Consider the following 23,169-nt stretch of genomic DNA (forward strand, 5'->3'; position numbering starts at 1 on the left):
CATTCCGGTGAGCTGAGGAGACGAGGACTCTGGAGACCGTGAGCAGGGATGCAAACTTGTCCGTTTTTAAAATACTTGTGTTTTTAAAAAATGTGTTTTGCAGTGTTGAGTATTGTAGCCAATCACAGGCATCTCTGTGTAACGCAACGGCCAATCAGGGGTGTTTACTGTAGGTTAGTCAGAATCTGCTCTAAACTCATTTGTTTTAGTTTACAGAGTTCTACATGCTCGCACATCTTCCTATTATAATGATAAATAAAGTAAATAAGAGGCTGATTGTGTATATAGTTGATTATACCAGGAGTATTTGCATGAGTAATCTCGGTCAGTTGCACCATAAGGCAAGTGCACTTTGCTTGGTTTCTCTACATAATCCATTCATGATTTGAAGTAAAGTGTTGCTTGTCTAAGAGAACCAAATGTGCACATTTAGTGTTTTTCAGGAATGACAACATGATTGTAAAAAAAATGACGAGAGACACTAAATTGTTCTACAAGCTTTGATTGACAGTGATGACATCTGACAAAACATCTGGAAGGCCGATGTCAAAATAACTTTTAAAACAAAGTATTTTTTTTTTTTATTAAATCAAAAAAAAAAAAAAATCAAAGTATTTAGTGCATTATTATTTAATTGTATATGCTATACTTCAGCATAGTAAAAAAAAAAAAAAAAAAAAGTTAAAATAGTCATTATATAATAACTCGGAGTGGAAATGGCAACTGAGCTAATGAGTGATCCTCTGCTGGTTATAATAATAATTAAGTAATTTTCATCTTTAGTCTTTGTTTTCCACCAGGATTTTTTCATATCATCTTCATTAAAGAAAAGTGTATCTTTAAAGTGAATTTACTGCACATCTGTAGAGTTAAAAGATAATAAATGATTTAAATATCATAAGCATTTATTTGATTTTTTTTTTTTTGGGGTGGGGGTTGCACGTCTTTGTTAACTTTTTCACCCATGGTGAGTTTGCATCCCTGTTATCAGTATGTTTCCCTGCATCCAGCTGTACTGGTAAGAAGAGACAAACCTACAGTTTCTGCCTTGCATGTCACTGCACTGACTCTTTAAATGTCACTATGAACGGCCTGTGGGTGTTTCTGGTTCCTCTCACTCACAGCGTCTGCTTCGGCTTTCTCTCTCGCCCCACGACTGCTGGCCACAATGGCTTCCAGCACGGCCACCCAGCGCTGTTTCTCAGAAAACCCTGAGGTCATGAGGTACAGAGTCTGACCGGGCCAGCATGTCGACTGCGGAGACGACTCCAACTTCACCACATACGGCACATCTGAACACATACAGTTACGTTAGAAGACAGAAAAACATGTTACTGTACATTTGAACATGGGCTACTTTCTGAATTTACAATCAGCACACCAAAAAAGTTAGTAAGGACATGCATAGTACAGTGCAATTTCACAGGTAACACATCACCTGTCTTGGTCGTGTTGGGCAGCTCAGAAGCACCGACTGCAGAATGAACAGTCACGTCTCCATCAGAGAGACACAACTCAAACTCATCCAGCGGCTTCACCGACTCTAGAGGACAGATTATACATCAGTCACATCAAGGGACATCATTCCACACCTGTCATTCCATCTCTGCTGGAAAATAGATAAAACTAATAGATATTACTAGTTTAACGTGGTTTCTAGCTTGTCCATTTTGGTCATTTACAGCCATTCGCAGCAAAAAAAAAAAAAAGAGAAAAACTAAAGTGTAGGGCCCTATTTATGTCCTCATTTAGTGAGACGGCAGACGCTGAAAACATCACAAGCGTCATGCGCTTCAGTATGAAAAATCACACGTCTATGCCTTTTTAGAGACTCGCAGAGGATTCATGTTCAGGATTCAGAAGTCTTTTTGTGCTTTCATTCACAGATCGACATCGCCATTTGATTTATCGTATTTTCCGGACTATAAGTCGCACTTTTTTTCATAGTTTGGCTGGTCCTGCGACTTATAGTCAGGTGCGACTTATTTAACAAAATTAATTTGACATGAACTAGAGAACTGAACCAATAGAAAACATTACCATCTACAGCCGCCAGAGGGCGCTCTATGCTGCTAAGTGCTCCTGTAGTCTACACTGAAGACATTGAGCGCCCTCTCGTGGCTGTAGACGGTAATGTTTTCTCTTGGTTCTAAATAAATGCGACTTATAGTCAAGTGCGACTTATATATGTTTTTTTTCCTCATCATGACGTATTTTTGGACTGATGCGACTTATACTCAGGTGCGACTTATAGTCCGAAAAATACTGACCTTCTTTTGAGTCATTCATTCCAAATTTGTCGAATTCTGACATTCTATGTTATAAATTAAATTCCATTTTTACGACTGCATTCCATGATACCATCCATGTTTTCCAAAAACTGTAGAGCCCTACCTAAATTGGTGTCTCTCGGTACACAGAATAGAGTAGAATAGAATATTAAATTCAAGAAATAAATAAAATAATAGCAATATGCAAGTACATAAATTAGAAAAAAGGTTTGAATAAGTGGAAGTCCGATAAATAAAAACAAGCAAAGTGTGGTTGGGTCACTTGTGACAGTGCCATCAACCCAGTTTTTGATGGACAGTCTGGTTTGGATCGATGGTTTTAAATGGGTTTTTATCAACTGCTTTGGTTGGGAGACCACCAGACCTCCTTAAGTTGGTTTAAGATGTCTAGATTGTTGATCAGGAGGAACTACCAACTTAATTTGGTAAAGTTGGTAACCACCCGGATTCAGCAAAAACAAGTTACAGCAATCCATTAACTGGCTTGAGCAGGTTAAACCAATAAGATTCAAGATTTTCCAACAGAGATGAACACATGCTGTGTGCAAACAGAACTGGTGAACATTGGGGAAAGTATAAACATTCACAGACCGTCTCTTGGCTCCGTCTCATACGTGATGACTTTATATCCATCCAGCACCACGTACTTCCTCTCCCAGCCCTGGCCACGCTTCCCATTTCTGCAGGAGGACAACCACAATTGCATGTCCATTTAGTGTTTGCTTCTCTCCTGAAGGTGATTATGATCTTGGTACACGGCTCACCTGGGCTGCTTCAGCCATCCCTCCAGCCTCATGTGTCCTCCGACATCCTTCAGGCCGGACGTGCTTCCCTTTTCCCGACACAGAGCCTCGGACAGATGCAGTGCGTATTCGGTGGGAACGCCGCAGGTGGCTGGAAGGTATGGGGAGCATTTCGGATGGCACAAAGCGTGACATTCTAAAGCAGGAGAGAGAGGATGGTTAAACCAACACAGAAAGAGGATCAACAGCTTCAGCTTTAACCCAGGTTGACCTGATCGGGTCAGCGATCTATTAAAAAACACCAGCGGGCCCTTTTCACATTTCTGTGTTTTACTGAAGCACAAATCATTATAGTATCTTCTACAGTGGTGAATGGACAATACAACAAAGCATTTTTTGCACTCCCATTGGCTCAAATGAAAAAAAAAAAAAACTCAATATGACTTTCCAAAAGAGGATAAAATATACTGTTTAAATTACAAATAAAATATAGTATATATTTATATTTATATTTTAAAGGCCATGTGTTTTCAGAAGAAATGACACCTTGCAAAAAAAATAAAAAATATTACAGAGCACCACACATGACATGCACGAAAAAATAAAGAAATTGTGTGCACGATTTACTAATTCGTTCTCTCAATGTACTAAAACGTGCACACGATTAATATTGCATTCCCTCAATTCCTTTTATTTTTTCCTGCATTTCATGTAAAATATACATGTAAAATATAGATGTAAAAACTACTTATTTTAGCTTCAGGGTTAACAAGCATAATTAAGCACGAAAGAGACTAAAGGAGTCATTTTTTTACAAAAATTAAGCCAACCAAAAACTTTCAACCTGTAATTGTGACTTCAGCTACTTCCACTGCATTTCCAGCTAGTTTAACCCATAAAAACATTGTTTTGTTTGTACAAATAATATATTTAGGCTGATTCAGTGATGTTAAATACTATTTTTGACTTAATTTAGATGTTACCATTTTTTCAGTGTTTTTTCCACCCAGTATTTGTACAATGAAGTGAATAGTATCGCTATCGTAATCTATATGGGAAAAGTATTATCGGCACATCCTGACTTTTAAGTATATCTATAGTTTATCTGGAAAGAGTTTACATGAGATCCGTACCGATGCACGTCGCGGCTTGTCGTCCGAAATGGACAGTGTCCAGACAGACGGTGCAGCGGGCCGCTCTCATGTTGAGTCCCTGTGTGAAGCGGTGAGGAGTGTTGTGATGAATCCTGTCCTTCACACGTCTGGTGTACTCTACAGGATCAAACAGACAGACACACTCTCTTAAAAACAGTTTTGTGCATCTTACACCCGTCTAAATATCTTATGCAAACAGGCCAAAGCAAGCTGAAAATGTCCTCTCCTGAGAACATTTCTCCACCAGAGGGTGAAACCAGCTCACTGCACTGTCCAAGCGGTCATTGGTGGCTTGGGCACGAGCATGCAAGGATTTCGGAGTTCTGGCATTCTGCATGGCATACAGCAGGAGTATGGCCATATATTCGAGATAAGCTCAGTGTCCGGACAGATCTGCGTGCAGGAGCTTTAGAGATCCACAATCATTCCCTGATGTCCTGAGTGGAAGTCTGCAGCCATCAACCATGATGACCTGATACAGCTCATGTTCATTCAATATAGTGAGTGTACGATGGCCAAAAGACTTGAATGACATGTTTGGATTTGGCCAGAGAGCTTATCTCCGCAGGGATAAAAAAAAAAGATCATATCAAGAAAAAAAAAAAGATATTGGGAGACGCCTGCTTCATTCTCAGAAAACGGTGCCATTTGTGTTGCCATGACTGAACACTGTCACATTTAAAACACATATGTTTGTAATATATACAGTACAGACCAAAGGTTTGGAAACATTACTATTTTTAATGTTTTTGATAGAAGTTTCTTCTGCTCATCAAGCCTGCATTTATTTGATCAAAAATACAGAAAAAAATGTAATTATTGTGATATATTATTACAATTCAAAATAATTGTTTTTACATTTATTATACTTTAAATGATCATTTATTTCTGTGATGCAAAGCTGAATTTTTAGGATCATTATCACATGATCCTTTAGAAATCATTCTAATATGATGATTCATTATCAAAGTTGGAAACAGTTCTGCTGCTTCATATTTTTTCAGAACATGTGATACTTTTTTAGGATACTTTGATGAATAAAAAAAAGAAGCAGCTATGTTTTTAAAATATAAATATTTTGTAATAACAATATACTCTACTGGGCAGTAATTTGGGGTCAGTAATTTTTTTTCTTTCTTTTTTTTAAAATAAAATCAATACTGTGTTAAATTGATTAAAAAGTGATAGTAAATAAAAAATATATTATTAGAATATATATTATTAGAATTTTTATTTTTATTTTGAATAAATGCAGTTCTTTTGAACCTTTTATTGATCAAATATATTAGACAGCAGAACTGTTTCCATCACTCATAATAAATCAGAATATTAGAATGATTTCTAAATGATCATGTGATCGACTGATGTTACATGTGACACTGAAGGCTGGAGGAATGATGCTGAAAATTCAGCTTTGCATCACAGGAATAAATTATTTTTTTAAGTATATTCAATTAGAAAACTATTATTTTAAGTTGTAATAATATTTCACAATATTACTGTTTTTTCTGTATTCTTGATCAAATAAATGCAGGCTTGATGAGCAGAAGAAACTTCTTTCAAAAACATAAAAAAATAGTTATGTCCAAACTTTTGGTCTGTACTGTATATATATAATAATGCAAAAGGTGTATCTTACTTTCTCTGAAACTCTGTTAAACCTTTCTGACATCATATTCGAGAAAATGATATGAGAACAGAAGTTTGTGTTTCAGTTTTATCTGTATCTCATGAGTTTTAGGTATATATCAGCCTCACCTTGAAGGCTCATCAGTAACCTTTAGAAATGAAAGCGTAAATAATTAAATAAAAGATATTTCAATCACAAATGGCACGGTTTCTTGAGAGTGGGCCGCCTGAGCCTGTTATGTAAGAACTTACTTTCAGAAGTGACTCTCCTTATTTCTGTGGAACGACAACAGAGAGGACAGTGAGTGTGGACAGACACGAGCCGAAACATTTCTGGAGTCCTTCAGAGGACACAGTCTCCTCATCTCATATTGAAACAGCATCACATCAGCATTTTCTTACAAGCTTCTGATTTAATCTCTCTTTTCATAGCATGAGATGAAATGGCAAGAAGGACCAAGAGAACACAATTGCTGTTCTGCTTATGTTTTGAATATTAAAAAGGTCTCTGTTCTCACCTTCGGGATTGGCAGCGTCCTTCCTGCGGCCGGAGCTGGACGACATCAGGCCGCTGCTGGGCTGGTGCTCGGGGGATTTGGTGGATTTGGTGGACATCATGAGCTGCTGACGAGCCAAACCTGGAGTGGCTGGAGTACCGCTGTGCTCCAGGGCTTTATTAAACTGAACTGTTGAGCGGAGAGAATACAGTGAGACGACTGAGAAACCAGCACGTCTGAGAATGTTACCCACGGTTTGTGGCATTTCAATAATGCTTTATATTACACTACCATTCCAACGTCTCTTTTGTTCACCAAGGCTGCATTTATTTGATCAAAAATACAGTAAAAATAGTTAAATATTATTACAAATTAAAATAGCTATTTTCTATTTGAATATATTTTCAAATGTAATTTATCTCTGCGATCAAAAGCTGAATTTTCTAGCATCATTACTCCAGTTTTCAGTGTCACATGATCTTCAGAAATCATTCTAATTATTTGAAATATAAATACTTTGTAACATTATAAATGTCTTAACTGTCATTTTTTTTTTATCAATTTAATGCATCCTTAATGCAATAAAAAGGGTTGGATTCTTTAAAAAAGTATCTTTATCTTTTTAAAAAATATAAAATTTTTGTGGAAACAATTATCATTTTTTTTCTAATTCTTTGATGAATGTTATATATAAAAAACAGCATTTGTTTGCAAAATAATTTGTTTGTAATACATTTATATATATATATATATATACTTTCACTTTTGATCCACTTAATGCATCCTTGCTGAATAAAACTATTCATTTTAATATTTTAAGAATTAATAATATTATAAAAAATCTTCAATATTTTCAAACAGTACAGTATATTACAATAATTGCAGATATGTTGTAATTTATAACCTATAAAAACAGAATTATAATGTAATTTATAGTCTGTATTTATCATTCATTCTAGTCACAATTCAAGCAGAGTCCTCTAAACTCTTAAAATATTTTAAATGCAATTTCTAAACCACACGACTTACTTTCTTCTGAGGAAAGCAAAAGGACAGTTTTCTGTGAATGTTTTTTTTTTCATGTTGCTTTTGCGTGATTGTATGAGCCAGCGTCTCACCCTCTCTGAGCTCCAGCCGTGTTTTCTGCAGGGCTTCCTCCAGCTCCGAGCAGCGAGCACGTTCCTTCTCCAGCGCCACCTTCAGGTCACTGTACTGCAGGGGGACAGGGGTCACGGCGGGCACAGCGGGCACCTGCGTCTGTCCCTGCGCCGCCAGCGCTGCCAGCAGATCCTCTCGCCGCCGGCCGCCGAACAGCCCCTGCACCCCAAACACGAGACCTAGTGAATGGCCCAGGCTCACACCTAACAGACACACTAGGACTCTATCCTGCCTTTCCATCCCTACACATCCAGTCACATCAGCTGTCCCCTTCTACAGCTCACTTACTCAGGGCGTCTGCATATAAGGATATATAAGAGATTTCTGACGGATGACGCGGTTAGTATGCGGTTATTCGCGAGTGTGGCACCTAATACGCAGCTCAGCAAGCAGTTAGTCAGATTAGTTAAGGAAGTGAATTTACAGCGGATGACTCTGACCTTTTTCTTCTTAGAGGGGTGCTCTACCTTGGCCTGCAGGAAGTCTATGAGCTTGGTCTGCTGGGTGATGGTCCCCTCCATCTGGACCTTTTCGTGAGAGTACGCCGCCTGCAGAGGGAGCCACACTGCTATTAGAACACACCTCTGGGTTTGGAAAGGATCTCTAGCAATCTTTTCACTGCATACTATACAGTAGCACTTTATTTTACAGTCCTCTTCCTCATGTACATACTAGGTACTTATTATAGTAATTACAATGTAATAACTAGGTACTAACCCTGAACCTACCCCTAAACCTAACCTTACCCCATGTAGTTACCTTTTATTACCACAACTTTCTTAGATAAGTACACTGTATGTACACTATAAGTAAATGTAAGTACATGTACTGTAGAATAAAGTGCAACTCTCTGTTTTTAAACAGTATGCAGTATGTAGAATGCAACAATTTTAAACTGTAAAATAAGGTTTATAATTTTGCATTATTTAATCCAATTTTCAAGTGTGAAAGTGTTCTAACTTTTGAAAGCTAATATAAAATTAAATTAAATAAATTAAACAATAATGTTATTATTATAAACATTATAAAAATTATATGAAAATTCTATAGTTATTCCAAAAATTCAATTCTTAAATTACTAGTATTATTCATATCGATTAAGTCAGCTTAGATTAGTACAATTTAAGCACAAATGATCTGTTTAGCACAAATTTTGTACAAATAAGCTGCTTAGATCACTGATATGGCTTCTTAATATTAGAATAGTACACTAACAACAGATTTATCATTAACTAAAATTAAAATCCTTAAAAGTCTTAATTAATCTTAAATCAAAAATAAAAAAAAATATTTCAGTCTGAGTATTTCAGTACTATTATTATTAATATACATTTTGAAATACACCGTCGATATAGCAGAATTTGTTTTAGAATGCAATTATTAGAGGATCAAGTTTTTTTCATAATAAATAAAAAACAAAAGTAGATTACACCAGTACTAGAGGGTCGATATTTAATTATAACAAGAAAACAAGTAGATAAAATAGAATCAAAATAGAGAGTGCAAGTGTTAAAGGGGCAAATTCTGTTTATACTTAATTATTGCTTATACTTAATTAAAACTATTTATTTTATTATTTGAAATAAAACGAATGTGAACTGAATCAAATATGTCAGCTAGGTGCCAATGCGACATTCATTTAGTTTACGCTGAAGTGCTAAAATAACAAACTAAAACTGAATGAAGTAAAATAATAGAAAAACTATATAGTCATTAAATACAATACATAAAATTTACAAAAACACAAATGACAAAAACGTAATTTTAAAATATTTTTATTTCATTTTTATATTTAAAAAAAATATTAAATATTAATAAAAGCTATAATAGTGTGTTGGTAGTACTAAAATATTGTATTTTATATTGTAACATATTGTATACAGTGCAGCAAATAGAGTTATTTTTAAAAATAGTATGCAGTGGGCGTTATACTGCATTATGTCTGTTTAGTCCAGTAAATAGATAAGTTATAATCTCTCAAATAAAGGTTTTTAACAATGCAAAAATATATTTTGTAAGTCCAATCAAATATTGAACATTAAGAGGACAGAATTCACTTCATGTTTAATTCATCACTTGAAACGATCAAACAGAGCACCCTGCACCAGAGGAACTATTGTGGTTACTCATTTGGGGACAGTAAAATGTGCATACTTTACACAGGACACATGCAGCATGCCTAGTATGAGTAATAATGTTAATATTTGCATGCATGCGTGCACCTGTATGTTTTCCAGCTGGTACTCCAGGTCCGTCCGCTCGGTCTTCAGAAGGTCCGTCTGATCCAGCGCGTCCTGAAGTCCTTGAGTCAGTCTGAAGATGTGGCTCTTCTGCATGTCCAGCTGCTGCTGCAGTTTGGCTTGCTGAGAGAAAAAGATGGTGTCATATAACACCGGTTATGATAAAGATGCACGATTACACAGCTCTCAAAACTCAAAAAGAGTACATCAAAATCTTACTTGAGTAAAACAGCGATAAATCACTCCATTGCAAGTACAACTTGAGAAAAGGTCTAAGAGTATCTGATTTTAACAGTACTTAAGTATTTTACTTGCTCAGAGATGAACTAGTCCTAAAATCCAAATAAAACGAACACCTCAGTATTGCAATGAATCAAGGTTAACACAACGGCCTCTTAAATGTCTCCAAACAATCAAGTCTCACTTAAGCTCAAGTTCTCAAAAAAAGGCACAAGTCAACCAGTATCCTTCCAAAAGGTCTCTCTATAAACCATAGATAAACTAATGTTCAGTAAAAACTACGAAGCAGTCAAAAAGACACTTAAAAGGAATTGTTCACCCAAAAATGAGAATTTGCTATTACTGTACTCACCCTCAGGCCATCCAAGATGTAGATGATTTTATTCTTCAGTAGAACAGTTACGAAGATTTTTAGTTAAAACTGTGGTCCTTGGTGATTTATAACATGCAAGTCAATGGCTACCATCAGTTTGAGAGTCAAAACAGTACATACAGGCTTCACAAAATGCATACCCATGGCTCCTGATGATATATTGAGGTCTTATGAAGCGAAACAATCAGTCTGTGCAAGAAACTGAATATTATTACCAGTAATCAGGCAAATACCACGTGTATTAACGTTGTTTTCCTTGATTTGCTTTTTTTAATTCTCAAAAATGTGCAGCCGCTGACTTGCATTATGCATCAGGTTTCAGCTAAAAATCTTCTTTACTCTTCTACTCAAGAAAAAAAAAAGTCACCTACATCTTGGATGGCCTGAGGGTGAGTATATTAACAGCAAATATTATTTTTTGTTTCCTTTATGTATATTTACAACACTGCTAAAACGCAGTAATTTCAGTTCAAATATTTCATTTATTTGGCAAGTATGTACCGTTTTTTTTCGGACTATAAGTCGCACCTGAGTATAAGTTGCATCAGTCCAAAAATACGTCTTGATGAGGAAAAAAAACATTGCACTGGACTATAAGTCGCATTTATTTAGAACCAAGAACCAAGAGAAGACATTAACGTCTACAGCCACGAGAGGGCGCTCTATGTGTAGACTACAGGACACTGAGCAGCATACAGCGCCCTCTGGAGGCCAGAGACGGTAATGTTTTCTATTGGTTAATTTCTCTTGGTTCATTTCTCTCGGTTCATGTCAAATTAATTTTGATAAATAAGTCGCACCTGCCTATAAGTCGCAGGACCAGCCAAACTATGAAAAAAAGTGCGACTTATAGTCCGGAAAATACAGTATTCTGAGTGCTAGAAAAGCGAAGCACCTCGTCCATGAGCCTCTGTTTGAGCTCTCGCTCCGTCTCCAGCTTCTGCTGCAAGCTACGTGCGTTCATCTCCAGCATGGCGTGTTTCTTCTCCAGATCGCTCAGCTGATGAAGACAGAGTGAGTATGCATGTCGTCATTTAGCAGATGCTTTTATCCACAGCGACACACATGTGCACTGGCACACTTACAGTATCAGAAAGACCTTCAGCTTTGAGTTTCTGGTCTTTCAGGGCCTGTTGCAGTACCAGGATTTCAGCTTTGTGCTCTTTGACCGCCAGTTCAACGCTCTGACGAGACTCAGAATTGCGCTGCTCTGCACGGAGTCTGGAAAACGAGAGCGAGAGAGAGTTATTGAATAATAAAGTGTTGGAGCGGCACAATACTGTATGTCTCTTACTCAGTGTTTCTATCTCTATTCTTAACATTTATTATGTAACTCTTATATAACCACGGGCACTTCTGGCACTGTGGACATTTAAAAAATACTTTTAACACACTTTCTAGTTTTTTTTGGTCCAATAGTTATATCACAGAAGAATATTTTTTTTTAAAGCTATATACAAAGCTAGAATTTCAGACATTTTATGGAATAATGCATGATAATTTGCATTAAATATTTACGTGCATTCATTTATATTTGCATTAATGTCAACATTTTTATCATGCCTTCATTTATCTCTATATTTATTTATTAATTATCAATATAAAATATTTTATATTTTATATTATTATTTAATATATCTAACTTTTCATTGTATAAAGCTTTTTATAAAGTCCTTTGATATCATAATAAACCCACTAAATTTATATTTATTTATTTAGTTAGTTATGTTATGCAAATGATATATCCAAATGATGTATTAGGTCAATATGCAATGAAAAATAATATTTTGGAGCAAGGCTTTATACAGTACATATATATTATTTTATAAATCCTACCTAAATATATGCAATAAAATAATGTAATTATTTGCATTAAATATATATTATTATTTAAGTTTAATTTTGCATGAATAAATCCAGAAACAAATAAAGGCCTGATAAAAAGAGAAAGGTTTGACATTAATTATAACTTTATTTGCTAATAATATTTGCATGCATTTTCTATATTATATACATAATTTATTTTACACTATATATTTTCAATGTAAAATAAAATACAAATATTTCATTGTTTTTATTTAGGCCTGATAAATTTATTTAATTATTTATAACTTTATTTGCTAATAATATCTGTATATTTTTTCTATATTATTTACATCATATATTTTATAATATAAAAATATTTTCATTGTTAATTCAAAAATATTTCATTGTTTCCATTGAATAAAGCTAGGCTAGAATCCTTGGTTCACTAATGTATTTTTAGAGCTGCCTCACAGTATAGTTGTATTTTGTTTGCATCACTGAATCACTATTTTCACTCAAAACTCAATGGCTCATTATGGAGGAGTCTGTGTCATGCACTAACTCTGGCATTGTCCAGCTGTCGTCCAGCTCCCGCAGTCTAAACGTGTGTGTGTGTGTGTACCTGTTCTGCTTCTCGTTGTCCAGTTGTCTCTGCATGTCTCTGGCTCGGCGCTCCGCCTGGTTCTTCTCCTCCTCCAGGGCAGATCTCCAGTTCTCACACTGTCTGTCCTTCTCCAGCAGCTCATCGTTCAGTGTCTCCAGCTCCAGCACCTGCTCCTCCAGCATCGTACATGTGGTCTTCAGCGTCTCGATGTTCTACACACACAAGCACATCATTTCTAGAACATCAGACTATCACAATGGGCCCTATCGTAGCATAGAAATACACTGATAATATTGTAGCTTGAATTAAATTTTTTCCTGACTTGTCCAAGTTGTTCATAATTACTTATAAATATATAAATAATTAAATATTATAAATAAGTAGTTGTTTTTATTATTATTTTGTTTTAGAGAGAATATATTCACGAATAAAAATGTCTAGCAGATAAAATATTTAGAGATTGTAGATGACTGTAATTTTAACTAGTTAAATACATTTTAAACAAATGTAATTTAATTTTAAGCTAAATACATCTTAATTTTAATTGCATTATTATTATTATTATTTATTTTAAAAGTTCCCCACCCATCTTTTTATTATTATTTTTTAGGATTTTATTAATTTCCAAGACTTTTCCAGGTCTGGAAAATGTATATATATATATATATTTTTCATAAGTTTAAATACATTTAATCTAAATAAATTTTACATAAATGCAATTTAATTTTAATTCAATTATAATTGTATTAAATACATCATATCTAATTCATTTACATTTATTTTCATTATAGAGGTTTCTATTTTATTTGAATAATTTTATTAATTTCCAAGACTTTTCCAAGCTTGGACATTTACATGATTTTATAAGTGAAAAATATTGCATGTAAATACATTTTAAATTATTTTAATTTCAATTAATTTCATTTAATTTCATTATTAAATTCCATTATTTCCATTATACATTTTTATAAAAATCAAATACATTTTATTTTAATATTTTATTCTAATGAATTACATTTTAAATATATATATATATATATATATATATATATATATATATATATATATATATATATATATATATATTTAAGTTTATCTAAAGTTAAATCATTTGAATATAATTTTATTTACATTTATTGTTATTATAGAAGTTTCTATGATTTTTAAAGACTGTACGGGCTAAATGTTTTATAAATGTATATTTCAATTTGAAATCTTTTCTAAAGACTTTCCAGGCCTGGAAATGACCATTTTAAAAGGGCCAGATATTTCCGTTTTCTCTGTGACGGTTGAAACCTTGATTAATAAAAGAAACAGATCATCGACCACTCATTCAATACATCTGCTGCAAGCCAACAGATGGCATCTGAGGAACGGCGGGATATGACAGCGAAATTATGCTGACAGATGCAGAAAGGAAGCTGCAGATTTTTCTTTTGGATTTCATTAGCAGGTCTGGATCTCAGAGTCGCTGCCAATTGGAATCGATCCTCTGAGAGCCGGCGGGGGTTCGAGGGTGTCTTGAATTGTGCAGATGTGCATCTCAGCGGCACGACTGGATATTAGCGAGCTTCAAAAAGACACAGAAGGAGAGAGAGAGTCTCCAAATATAGCCAGCAAGCTTTTGCCCCTGTGAAGTCCAACGCTGGCAGGGCAGAGGGGAGCAGCGAGTGAATATGACACATCTCTGCCTCCTACCAGCGTCTATGATTACCATCCGCTTCTGTTATACAACAGCAATGACTGCACACCTACACACTCGTCCCACGCGCCTACATCACCTCTCACACACACACACTCACACACACACCTCTCCTCATCTCGCTGCGGCATCATCACACAAAACAATAGAACCTGCGAGCATCATTTTCCAGCTTATTAAACGCCTTTGTTTTGGCACTGAAGTGGACAGCTGTGATTTGATGTTCGTGTGCTGTTATATTAATTATCAAACCGTAAAACAGCCATATCATATATATATATATATATACATTTTTATTAATTTCAGAGACTTTTCCAGGCCTGGAAAGGACCATTTTTAAATTGTCAGATATTTATATTCTTTTTTAAATGATATTATATTATAATGTTATGATATCAATCTAATTAAATTAATTTTTTAATTAAAAATAATTTTAAGAAATCTTTTGTAACGTCTTTACTTTGTCTTTTGATCAATTTAATGCATCTTTGTTTAATGAAAGTATTAGTTCTTTATTTAAAAATTACAAATAATTTCAAAAATCCTACCAAGCTCAAACTTTTAAACAATGTTTACATTATTATTCATATATTCCTATTTACAGGTCATTATTATTCCTAGATTCCAGAATGCTTCACTTTTGTAGTTTAGTTCCAATGAATGAGCATACCGAATTAGAAATAAAGTTTTGAGATGTTTTACAGAACGCCTTTTAGCCCCCTAATGTGTTAAATTCTTACAATGCACTCATTTTCGAGACACTAATGACAGCTAAACATCTTCTCAGAGAGAGCGGCATCTGTTAAAGCGGTGCTCATCACCTGCGGTGGGCTCTTAAGTGCAGCCCACGTCTCTCTCCTGCTGCGTCCACATGCGTCTGTGACTCACACACCTGCCGATGTGTGTGTGTGTGTGTGTGTGTTGACTCTACCTGTTTCTGGTTGTTGAGGTGCATCTCTCGGTCGGCCACCTCCCGGCGCAGGCGCTCCACGTCCTCCTTGAGCTGCAGTCTGTCCTCGTTCTCGTCCGTGGCCTCGTCCAGTTGTTTGGACAGGTAGAAGTTCTGTCGGTTCAGCTCAGAGTTTTCCTGCGTCAGCTGCGTCAGCTGCTCCTCCAGATCCGTGATCACCTGAGACAGGTGCAACAGAGATTATGTAAGAGAACCAAGATGGCATTAAATGGTAACGGTATAGTACACATACTCCCATTTTCAAAAGTACGAGATATTGTGAAAAAAGTCATACTTTTATTCAGCAAGGTTTCTGATCAAAAGTTACAGTAAAGACATAATGTAAAAAAATAATTGTAATTCTAAAAATTACATTAATAAAACATTTACAGTATGTAAAAATTATATGTATTTGTATTCAAATACAATTTATTTATTGACTTAAAAGTTATACTCCTCTACTAATCTCTAAATATTTTATTTGCTAAACATTGTTCCTTGTAAATGTTTTCTCTATAAAACTTCAAAATTATAATGAAAATATTTGTCCAGTCAAACTGGAAAAATTTACGGAAAATTAAAAGATTGCTATTTTATCGAAATGTGGTAAAAAATTAATTATATATATATATATATATATATATATATATATATATATATATATATATATATATATATATATATATATATATATATATCTCGTGGATGTTTCGATGTGGAAAGCAGTTCGTAATGGAAATATTGATATTTTATTTGTTAACAACATACTTTTCGTACCTTAAAATCAGTAAATGTTATGAAATTAGAGAAATAAGTCAATAGTAGCGCTGGCGGTGTCATTTGATGGGAACTTCAGGTTGTGATTCATTTGAGTCAGTGTGGGAGTTCGGAGCGGGATCGCACATTATTTGAATCAGTTCGGGAGTTCGTAGTGGGTTCGCGAATCATTTGAGTCAGTTTGGGAATTCAGACCGGGATCGCGAATCGTTTGAGTTAGTTTGGGAGTTCGTAGCGGGTTCTCGAATCATTTGAGTCAGTTTGGGAATTCGGACCGGGATCGCGAATCGTTTGAGTCAGTTTGGGAGTTCGGACCGGGATCGCAAATCGTTTGAGTTAGTTTGGGAGTTCGTAGCGGGTTCTCGAATCATTTGAGTCAGTTTGGGAGTTCGGACCGGGATTGCGAATAGTTTGAGTCAGTTTGGGGATCGCGAATCATTTGAATGGAGCCACATGGTGCCCAAATTCAGACCCAGAACAATAAAACCCACATAAGAGTTGGGAGTTCCAATGAGGAATCTTTATATCACCAAACTGCAGGGAGAGGAAGAGTAGATATACGTCATGATCTGCAAGATTAACCACAATCTGATGTGATCTGACCACCTCAGAGAAAACCAGTGTTGAGCTGCTGCAAGAGCTTTTGAAGCACAGCAGCTGTGGTCAAAGAGTTCTCGTGTGTTCTGATTGGTGGATGATGATGATGAGTGGATAAAGACTAGAGCAATCAAATAGTGAGAGAGTGATCTGCTCACCTGGTTATGTTCGTGATATATATATATATATATATATATATATATATATATATATATATATATATATATATATATATATATATATATATATATATATATATATATATACACACACACACACACACACACACAATTTTATAAAATAAATGAAAATTAAATAAAATCAAATTCATTTAAATGAAATCAAATTCTGCAATGATGTATTTAACTCATCAAAAGTGACAGTAAAGACTTTTATAGATTTATATTTCAAATAAAACTTGCATAATTACATTTAATTTATTTTAAAGTTATAATTATCTACTAATGTAATCTGCTAAACACTGTTCTTTGTGAATTTATTATCTATAAAATTACAAAGTTATAATAATAAAAAAGTCCAGTCATTATGAAACTGGAAAAATAATAGAAAGTCTATTTTTTGCTGTTATTACATTAGATGCAAATAAAATTAAATACAATTTATTTAAATGAATCAAATTCAGCAAAGATGTATTAAATTCATCCAAAGTGACAGTAAAGACATTCATGAGGTTACAAAAGATTGTTTTCAACATTAATAATAATCAAAAATGTTTCGTGAGCAGCAAATCAGTACATTATAATGATTTCTGAAGAATCATGTGACACTGAAGACTGGAGGAATGATGCTGAAATATCTTCAAATAAAAAAAGCTCTCAATTAAATGTAGCTTTGGTGAGTATTTCTTTCAAAAACATACCAACCCCAAACCAAATAGTATTTGTTTTATAATATTATAGTAAAAACAAAACACACACAAAAAAAAAACACTGGTATTAGTATATTTGGGGACTATTGAGGCATTATTTGCTATGGTTTTCTACATAACTGTCTTATTGTTTTATGACTCAGATTTACTTTATATTATTACATCACAAATGGCCAGTTTAAAGCCAGACTAAGTTAAAAGTTAAATAAGCTTGCTAAAAACCTCCCAAGTATGTGTGCTAACCACTAAACCACGGCTCAATCCTGTATGAATTTACTGTTTGCTACTAAAGTGCCGTTCTCCATCTTTCTGCCTCACATCTTCCGAGTGTGTTGGCGCGCAGCAGTGCCAAGCTCTCCTCTGGTGCGGAGGAGGTTTCTGCGCTCATTATTATTGTCATTACTGTTAAAGGCACAGAGCCACACTCACACATACTGACCCACTTTAACTACTGACCAGAGCTTGTTTTCATCTTTCACTGATTATATAAAAAAATGCATCTGTTTGCCTTCTGAATGGTTGTTTGCACAATGCTGTGTGGTTGATAGGGTGTTATGTCTGGTTACAAGGCTCTTTTATTGTTCAGGTTGAAATCTAACATTAGGCTAAGATGAGGGAAGACGCCATTGTGCACTTTTAAACTGTGAGATATTTAGATACAAGTTAAGCATTGCAGGACGATGAGGCATCATACGGAAATAAATAGAAACATTTGCTCATTTAGTTCTCATAGCACAACATCTAAAATTATTCAAATAAGGGCCATCTTGCCATACTAACCTTTATAGAATGTGTAAATGCCTTTTAATGCTATTATTACATTATATAACATTATGTTTATTTTTAAGTGTTATTAATGTAATTTGATCATTTATTTTTATAAAGTAAAATTATTTACAGGCCATCTTACCTATTTAACTAACAGAATGTAAAAATGTATTTTTATATTATAATATATTATCAAAATTATATTTTTATTATACTAATGTCAGACTCCAAGTAAAAGGGATTCTTTTGAAAGGTAAATTTATTATATGACTTATGTAAAAGAATATGAATATATACATATTAAATTTTTATATTTAACTAAGAATAGTCCAATTTATTTCAAATTGAATGATTTAAAAAAAAAAAAAAAAAAAAAAAAAATATATATATATATATATATATATATATATATATATATATTAATAACATTAGCATCAAGATGCCACTTGGGCCTTCTCTGTCTTATTTATCTTTTCATTAAGAAATAAAACGATATTTTTCACTCCACAAATCCAAAATTAGTACACAGACCAAAAAAAAAAAAAAAAAAAAAAAAATTGATATTCAACAATGTCAAAGAGTGTTTTCTATTGTTTCTCAAAACTTTCAAACGACTAAATCTCAAAAATTCTGATGTTAAGATGAAATTACAAAAATATGAAGAGCATATCCATTCATTAAAAATTAATTCATTTAAAAAATAAAATAAAAATCATTTTGGCAGCCACACAACACCCTAGCCTTTCTTTTAGTGTTGCACTGGTTTTTATTATGCATGTAATTCTTAAAATAAAAGTGCATAGGAAAATAATGTTATTTTATACCCTGTATACTATTCATAGTACATCTCAAAAATTGAGAAGATCAAAGCGTGTTTAGTGGAAAGAAGCCGTCACCAGAGGCTGGGATTATAAGAGCTTACGAAAGAACTCACTGAGACTGACAGCGAGGCTTCAGACATTGAGAATAACTGTTACTAGTGCTCACACAAACCCTAAACCATGACTATGAGATAAAATAACAGTGATGCTTGACTTGCCTTATATGTTTTCATTCTAATAAGACAATGGAAATCTCGTTTTCAAGTGTATGCGTTCATCTGAGCTCCAGCTACGATTGCAAAGGAGTATGATGAAGGAAAAATGTAATATAACTCCTCGGCACAGAGGAGAAGATGGGCGTCTAAAAACAGCACTGGGACCGGTTGAGAATATTGCATCGGTGGAGACGCTCTAACAGCTTGAGTGTGGGTGGACAGTGAAAGTAGGGCAGAGATGCTCTGTGCTTGATTATAATGAAACACACTCCAGGGACAACACAAACAATCGCACTTCAGAAAGCAAGCGTTCCCCAAATCAATGACTGCTGGGCGAACAACTTTCAGGATGCCTGAACAAGATGCTTTTGAAAAGAAAATATATATATTTATTTATAGAGCACATGCCATTTTTATGAGCTCCTTTTAATTGAGATAATTTGCCACCCTGTTGGGCTGTTTTAATGAATTTTAAAAAAAGTAGATGCATTTACTGATCCAGAAGACACACTTTAGCCTTCAGACTACCATTTAGATTAAGTTTGGGGCCAATAAGGTTTAAAAAAAATATATATATTACAAAATAAATACTTTTATTAAGCATGCATGCATTAAATTGTTTAAAATATTGTTTTTTTTTTTAAATCATGATGTAACAAAAGGTTTCTATTTTAAATAAAAGCTTTCTTTTCATCTAAAAAATCCTGAAAAAAATGGCACAACTGTATTCAACATTGATAATGATAATAAATGTTTTCTTTTTTTTTCCTGAGCAGCATATTTTCATGATTTCTGAAGATCATGTGACACTGAAGACTGGAGGAATGATGCTGAAAATACAGCTTTGTATCACAGGGTTATATTGCACTATATTTTCCATATAAAATACACTTACTTTAAATTGTAAAAATATTTCACATTATTACTGCTTTTACTGTATTCAATGAAATGCAGGCTAGGTGAGCATAAAATACCTGTTTTTTTTTTTTAAATATTTAAAAAATCCTACCACCCCTTAAACTTTTGAATGATCGTGTACATTGTTTTAAACTAAAATGGTCATATTCTAAAAAAAAAGGTTTATTTATGAATTTAGTTCTGAGTCAGATGCTGCTTATGGAAACTCTTTCTATCAGTACAGGTAGGACTTGTGTGGGTCACATCTGATGAGTCAAACACAGAGAAAAGCTCTTTTACATACCGCACAGCTGTCTCGTAGGGCATCAAACTTGCGTTGGATTTCATCCCGATGGGCCTTAAAAAATAGAGAGTGAAAATGGTCATGTTGGTGAGAAGTGCCCACTCTGTGCTGCGTGGAGTTCTGCAGTAAAGTGCATTTGAGCAGATAGCAGCGGCGCTGAGAAATCATCTCGAGTGTCATGACAGGTGTGATGTCATGCATGAGAGCGGCGGGCCGCGAGGATAAAACCGTGTCAAAGATTCATTGAATCGCAGCGCTGCAGAAGAGCGTGGGAAGATGTTTACAGCACTGTGAAGATGAGGAACACAATGGTCCACTGAGAGATTACACAGAAACACACCATTACACGATATAAAGGAGATGCGTGGAGTCTGCAATATGGTGGTATGGATTATATCGACTACTGCTACTTCATAAGCTACTTTGAAACTTTAGCTTGCCAAGACACAAAGTACTAAGATAAGCTACAGTCAAGCTGCCTTTTGCTCAAGTTACTGAAAAAACGACTGTATTATATTTGATACGGAAATTTCAAAGGTCTCCAAATGCCGAAAAACCTGCTGAACACAATGTACTACAAGCCTTCTGTCGTCGTTTTATGAAACCTTCAGTTTCACCTGTTTTATTGCTAAGAATAACTTTGATATTGTTAGTAATGTTTCAAGATAAACACTTATTGGACTGAAGCAACTTAGGTTCACTTCATTATGCAGACATGCAGAATTCTTTTAGAAAATTCATGTTCACATGTTAGACTTTTGAGGAACATTTATTTGTTAATCGCCCAATCAACATTGTATTGCACTGCATTATATGTTTTGATCATCAAACTAAGCATTTAAATATCATCTTCCCAAGACATATTTACTGACGACTGATATTTCATGCAAGTATCTGCTATACTGTTATGAAGATCTCATTCATTTACATTACAAGCATCAGAATTTCATACTTCCGGCCAAATAAATGTCAGCATCCGCTCCAAATTATATATTTTTGCTCTGAACAAAAACTGTGGTGTTAAGTATATTTTATTCCTCCATATTCTCACTGTATCAAACTATAGAAGCCATAAAAGCCTTATAAATCAATAAAAAACACATATGTGACCCTGGAGCACACAACCAGTCTTAATTTGCTGGGATTTGTTTTAGCAATAGCCAAAAAAACTTTGTATGGGTCAAAATTATTGATTTTTCTTTTATGCCAAAAATCATTAGGATATTAAGTAAAGATAATGTTCCATGAAGATATTTTGTAAGTTTTCCACTGTAAATATTTCAAAACCTCATTTTTGATTAGTAATATGCATTGCTAAGAATTCATGTGGACAACTTTAAAGGTGATTTTCTCAATATTTAGATTTTTTGCAACTGCAGATTTCTATTGTCCGACCTTAATAAACCATACATCAATGGAAAGCTTGTTTATTCAGCTTTCAGATGATGTCTATGTCTATGCACATTTTATATACCTAAATCACATTTATTTATTACTGTACTCTGCTAACTATTTTCTAAAAAAGTAATGTGTGAAACAGTACGCACTAAAAGACATTTTTAACTATAGTATGCTACATACAGTAGCTGATCTCAGTAAAATGCAAATGTTGGTCACACTTTACTTTGGGGACCAATTCTCACTATTAACTAACTATTAACTTTTGCCCAGATTAACTTCTAATTTGCTTATTATTACTACTTAGTAAGGTAGTTGTTAAATTGAGGTATTTAAGGCACTAACATGTGTTTTATGAGTACTAAAAACAGCCCAAAAGGACATACTATGCATGTTAACTGGTTAATAGTGAGACTGGTCTCCAAACTAAAGTGTTACCTTCTAAATGATGAGGGACAGTGAGGAGATGTATTGGATCATGGTGACCTCAGGTTCATTCATCACAATGTAAATCCTCACCCGGAGGACGGTGATCTCCTCCTCGGCCTCCGCGGTGGTCTCCTCCAGCTCGGTCTTGGCCTGTTGTAGCTGGTTCTCCAGAGCGCGCCGGGCCGCCTGCAAGCTGCTGATCTGAGCTTCTCTCTCCTGCAGGGACAGCGTGAGCTCCGACACCTGCCTCTTGATCTCCAGCTTCTGCTCCTCGTGCTCCAGACCCATCTGTGGAGGAGCACACAGCAGGACTACAGTCACCGGATGATAAACACCACTCCAGTGCATCAATAACGTCTTGTGAAGCCAAAAGCTGTGTGTTTGTGAGAAACAAATCCATCAATAAGATGTTTTAACTTCAAACGATCACTTCCTGTTAAAATACGAGGACTCTATCCGTAATATTGCTTGCTCTGGTGAAAAACTGGTCTGGTCTGAATCAGGAGAGAAATCTGCACTGATCAAACACTAAAGAAATATGTGAGTGGATTTCGATGTGAGAGGAGAACATGAGATGGACTTTTTCTTACAAACATGGATTATTATGATGTTTTTATCAGCTGTTTGGACTCTCATTCCGACGGCACCCATTCACTGCAGAGCAATCATTGATGAAACACTAACGCAA

At 34.7% G+C, this 23,169-nt stretch overlaps 1 protein-coding gene across 1 annotated transcript in view; it reads right to left on the minus strand.

Moving 5' to 3' along the window:
- LOC113052782 (citron Rho-interacting kinase-like) overlaps positions 1-23,169 on the minus strand; it is a 49,438-nt gene that overhangs the window by 6,723 nt on the left and 19,546 nt on the right. The window contains exons 14-28 of the mRNA XM_026217231.1: positions 22,572-22,769; positions 20,655-20,708; positions 15,369-15,566; positions 12,754-12,947; positions 11,411-11,546; positions 11,221-11,325; positions 9,695-9,835; positions 7,913-8,020; positions 7,433-7,631; positions 6,336-6,503; positions 4,168-4,305; positions 3,056-3,230; positions 2,883-2,971; positions 1,439-1,543; positions 1,123-1,292 (exon numbers count right to left, since the gene is read on the minus strand). Of these exons, the coding sequence (XP_026073016.1) occupies positions 1,123-1,292; positions 1,439-1,543; positions 2,883-2,971; positions 3,056-3,230; positions 4,168-4,305; positions 6,336-6,503; positions 7,433-7,631; positions 7,913-8,020; positions 9,695-9,835; positions 11,221-11,325; positions 11,411-11,546; positions 12,754-12,947; positions 15,369-15,566; positions 20,655-20,708; positions 22,572-22,769 (2,178 nt within the window). The remainder of the gene's footprint in view (positions 1-1,122; positions 1,293-1,438; positions 1,544-2,882; positions 2,972-3,055; positions 3,231-4,167; positions 4,306-6,335; positions 6,504-7,432; positions 7,632-7,912; positions 8,021-9,694; positions 9,836-11,220; positions 11,326-11,410; positions 11,547-12,753; positions 12,948-15,368; positions 15,567-20,654; positions 20,709-22,571; positions 22,770-23,169) is intronic.

Source organism: Carassius auratus, chromosome 33, assembly GCF_003368295.1.
Source record: "Carassius auratus strain Wakin chromosome 33, ASM336829v1, whole genome shotgun sequence".
Classification (NCBI taxonomy): Eukaryota; Metazoa; Chordata; class Actinopteri; order Cypriniformes; family Cyprinidae; genus Carassius; species Carassius auratus.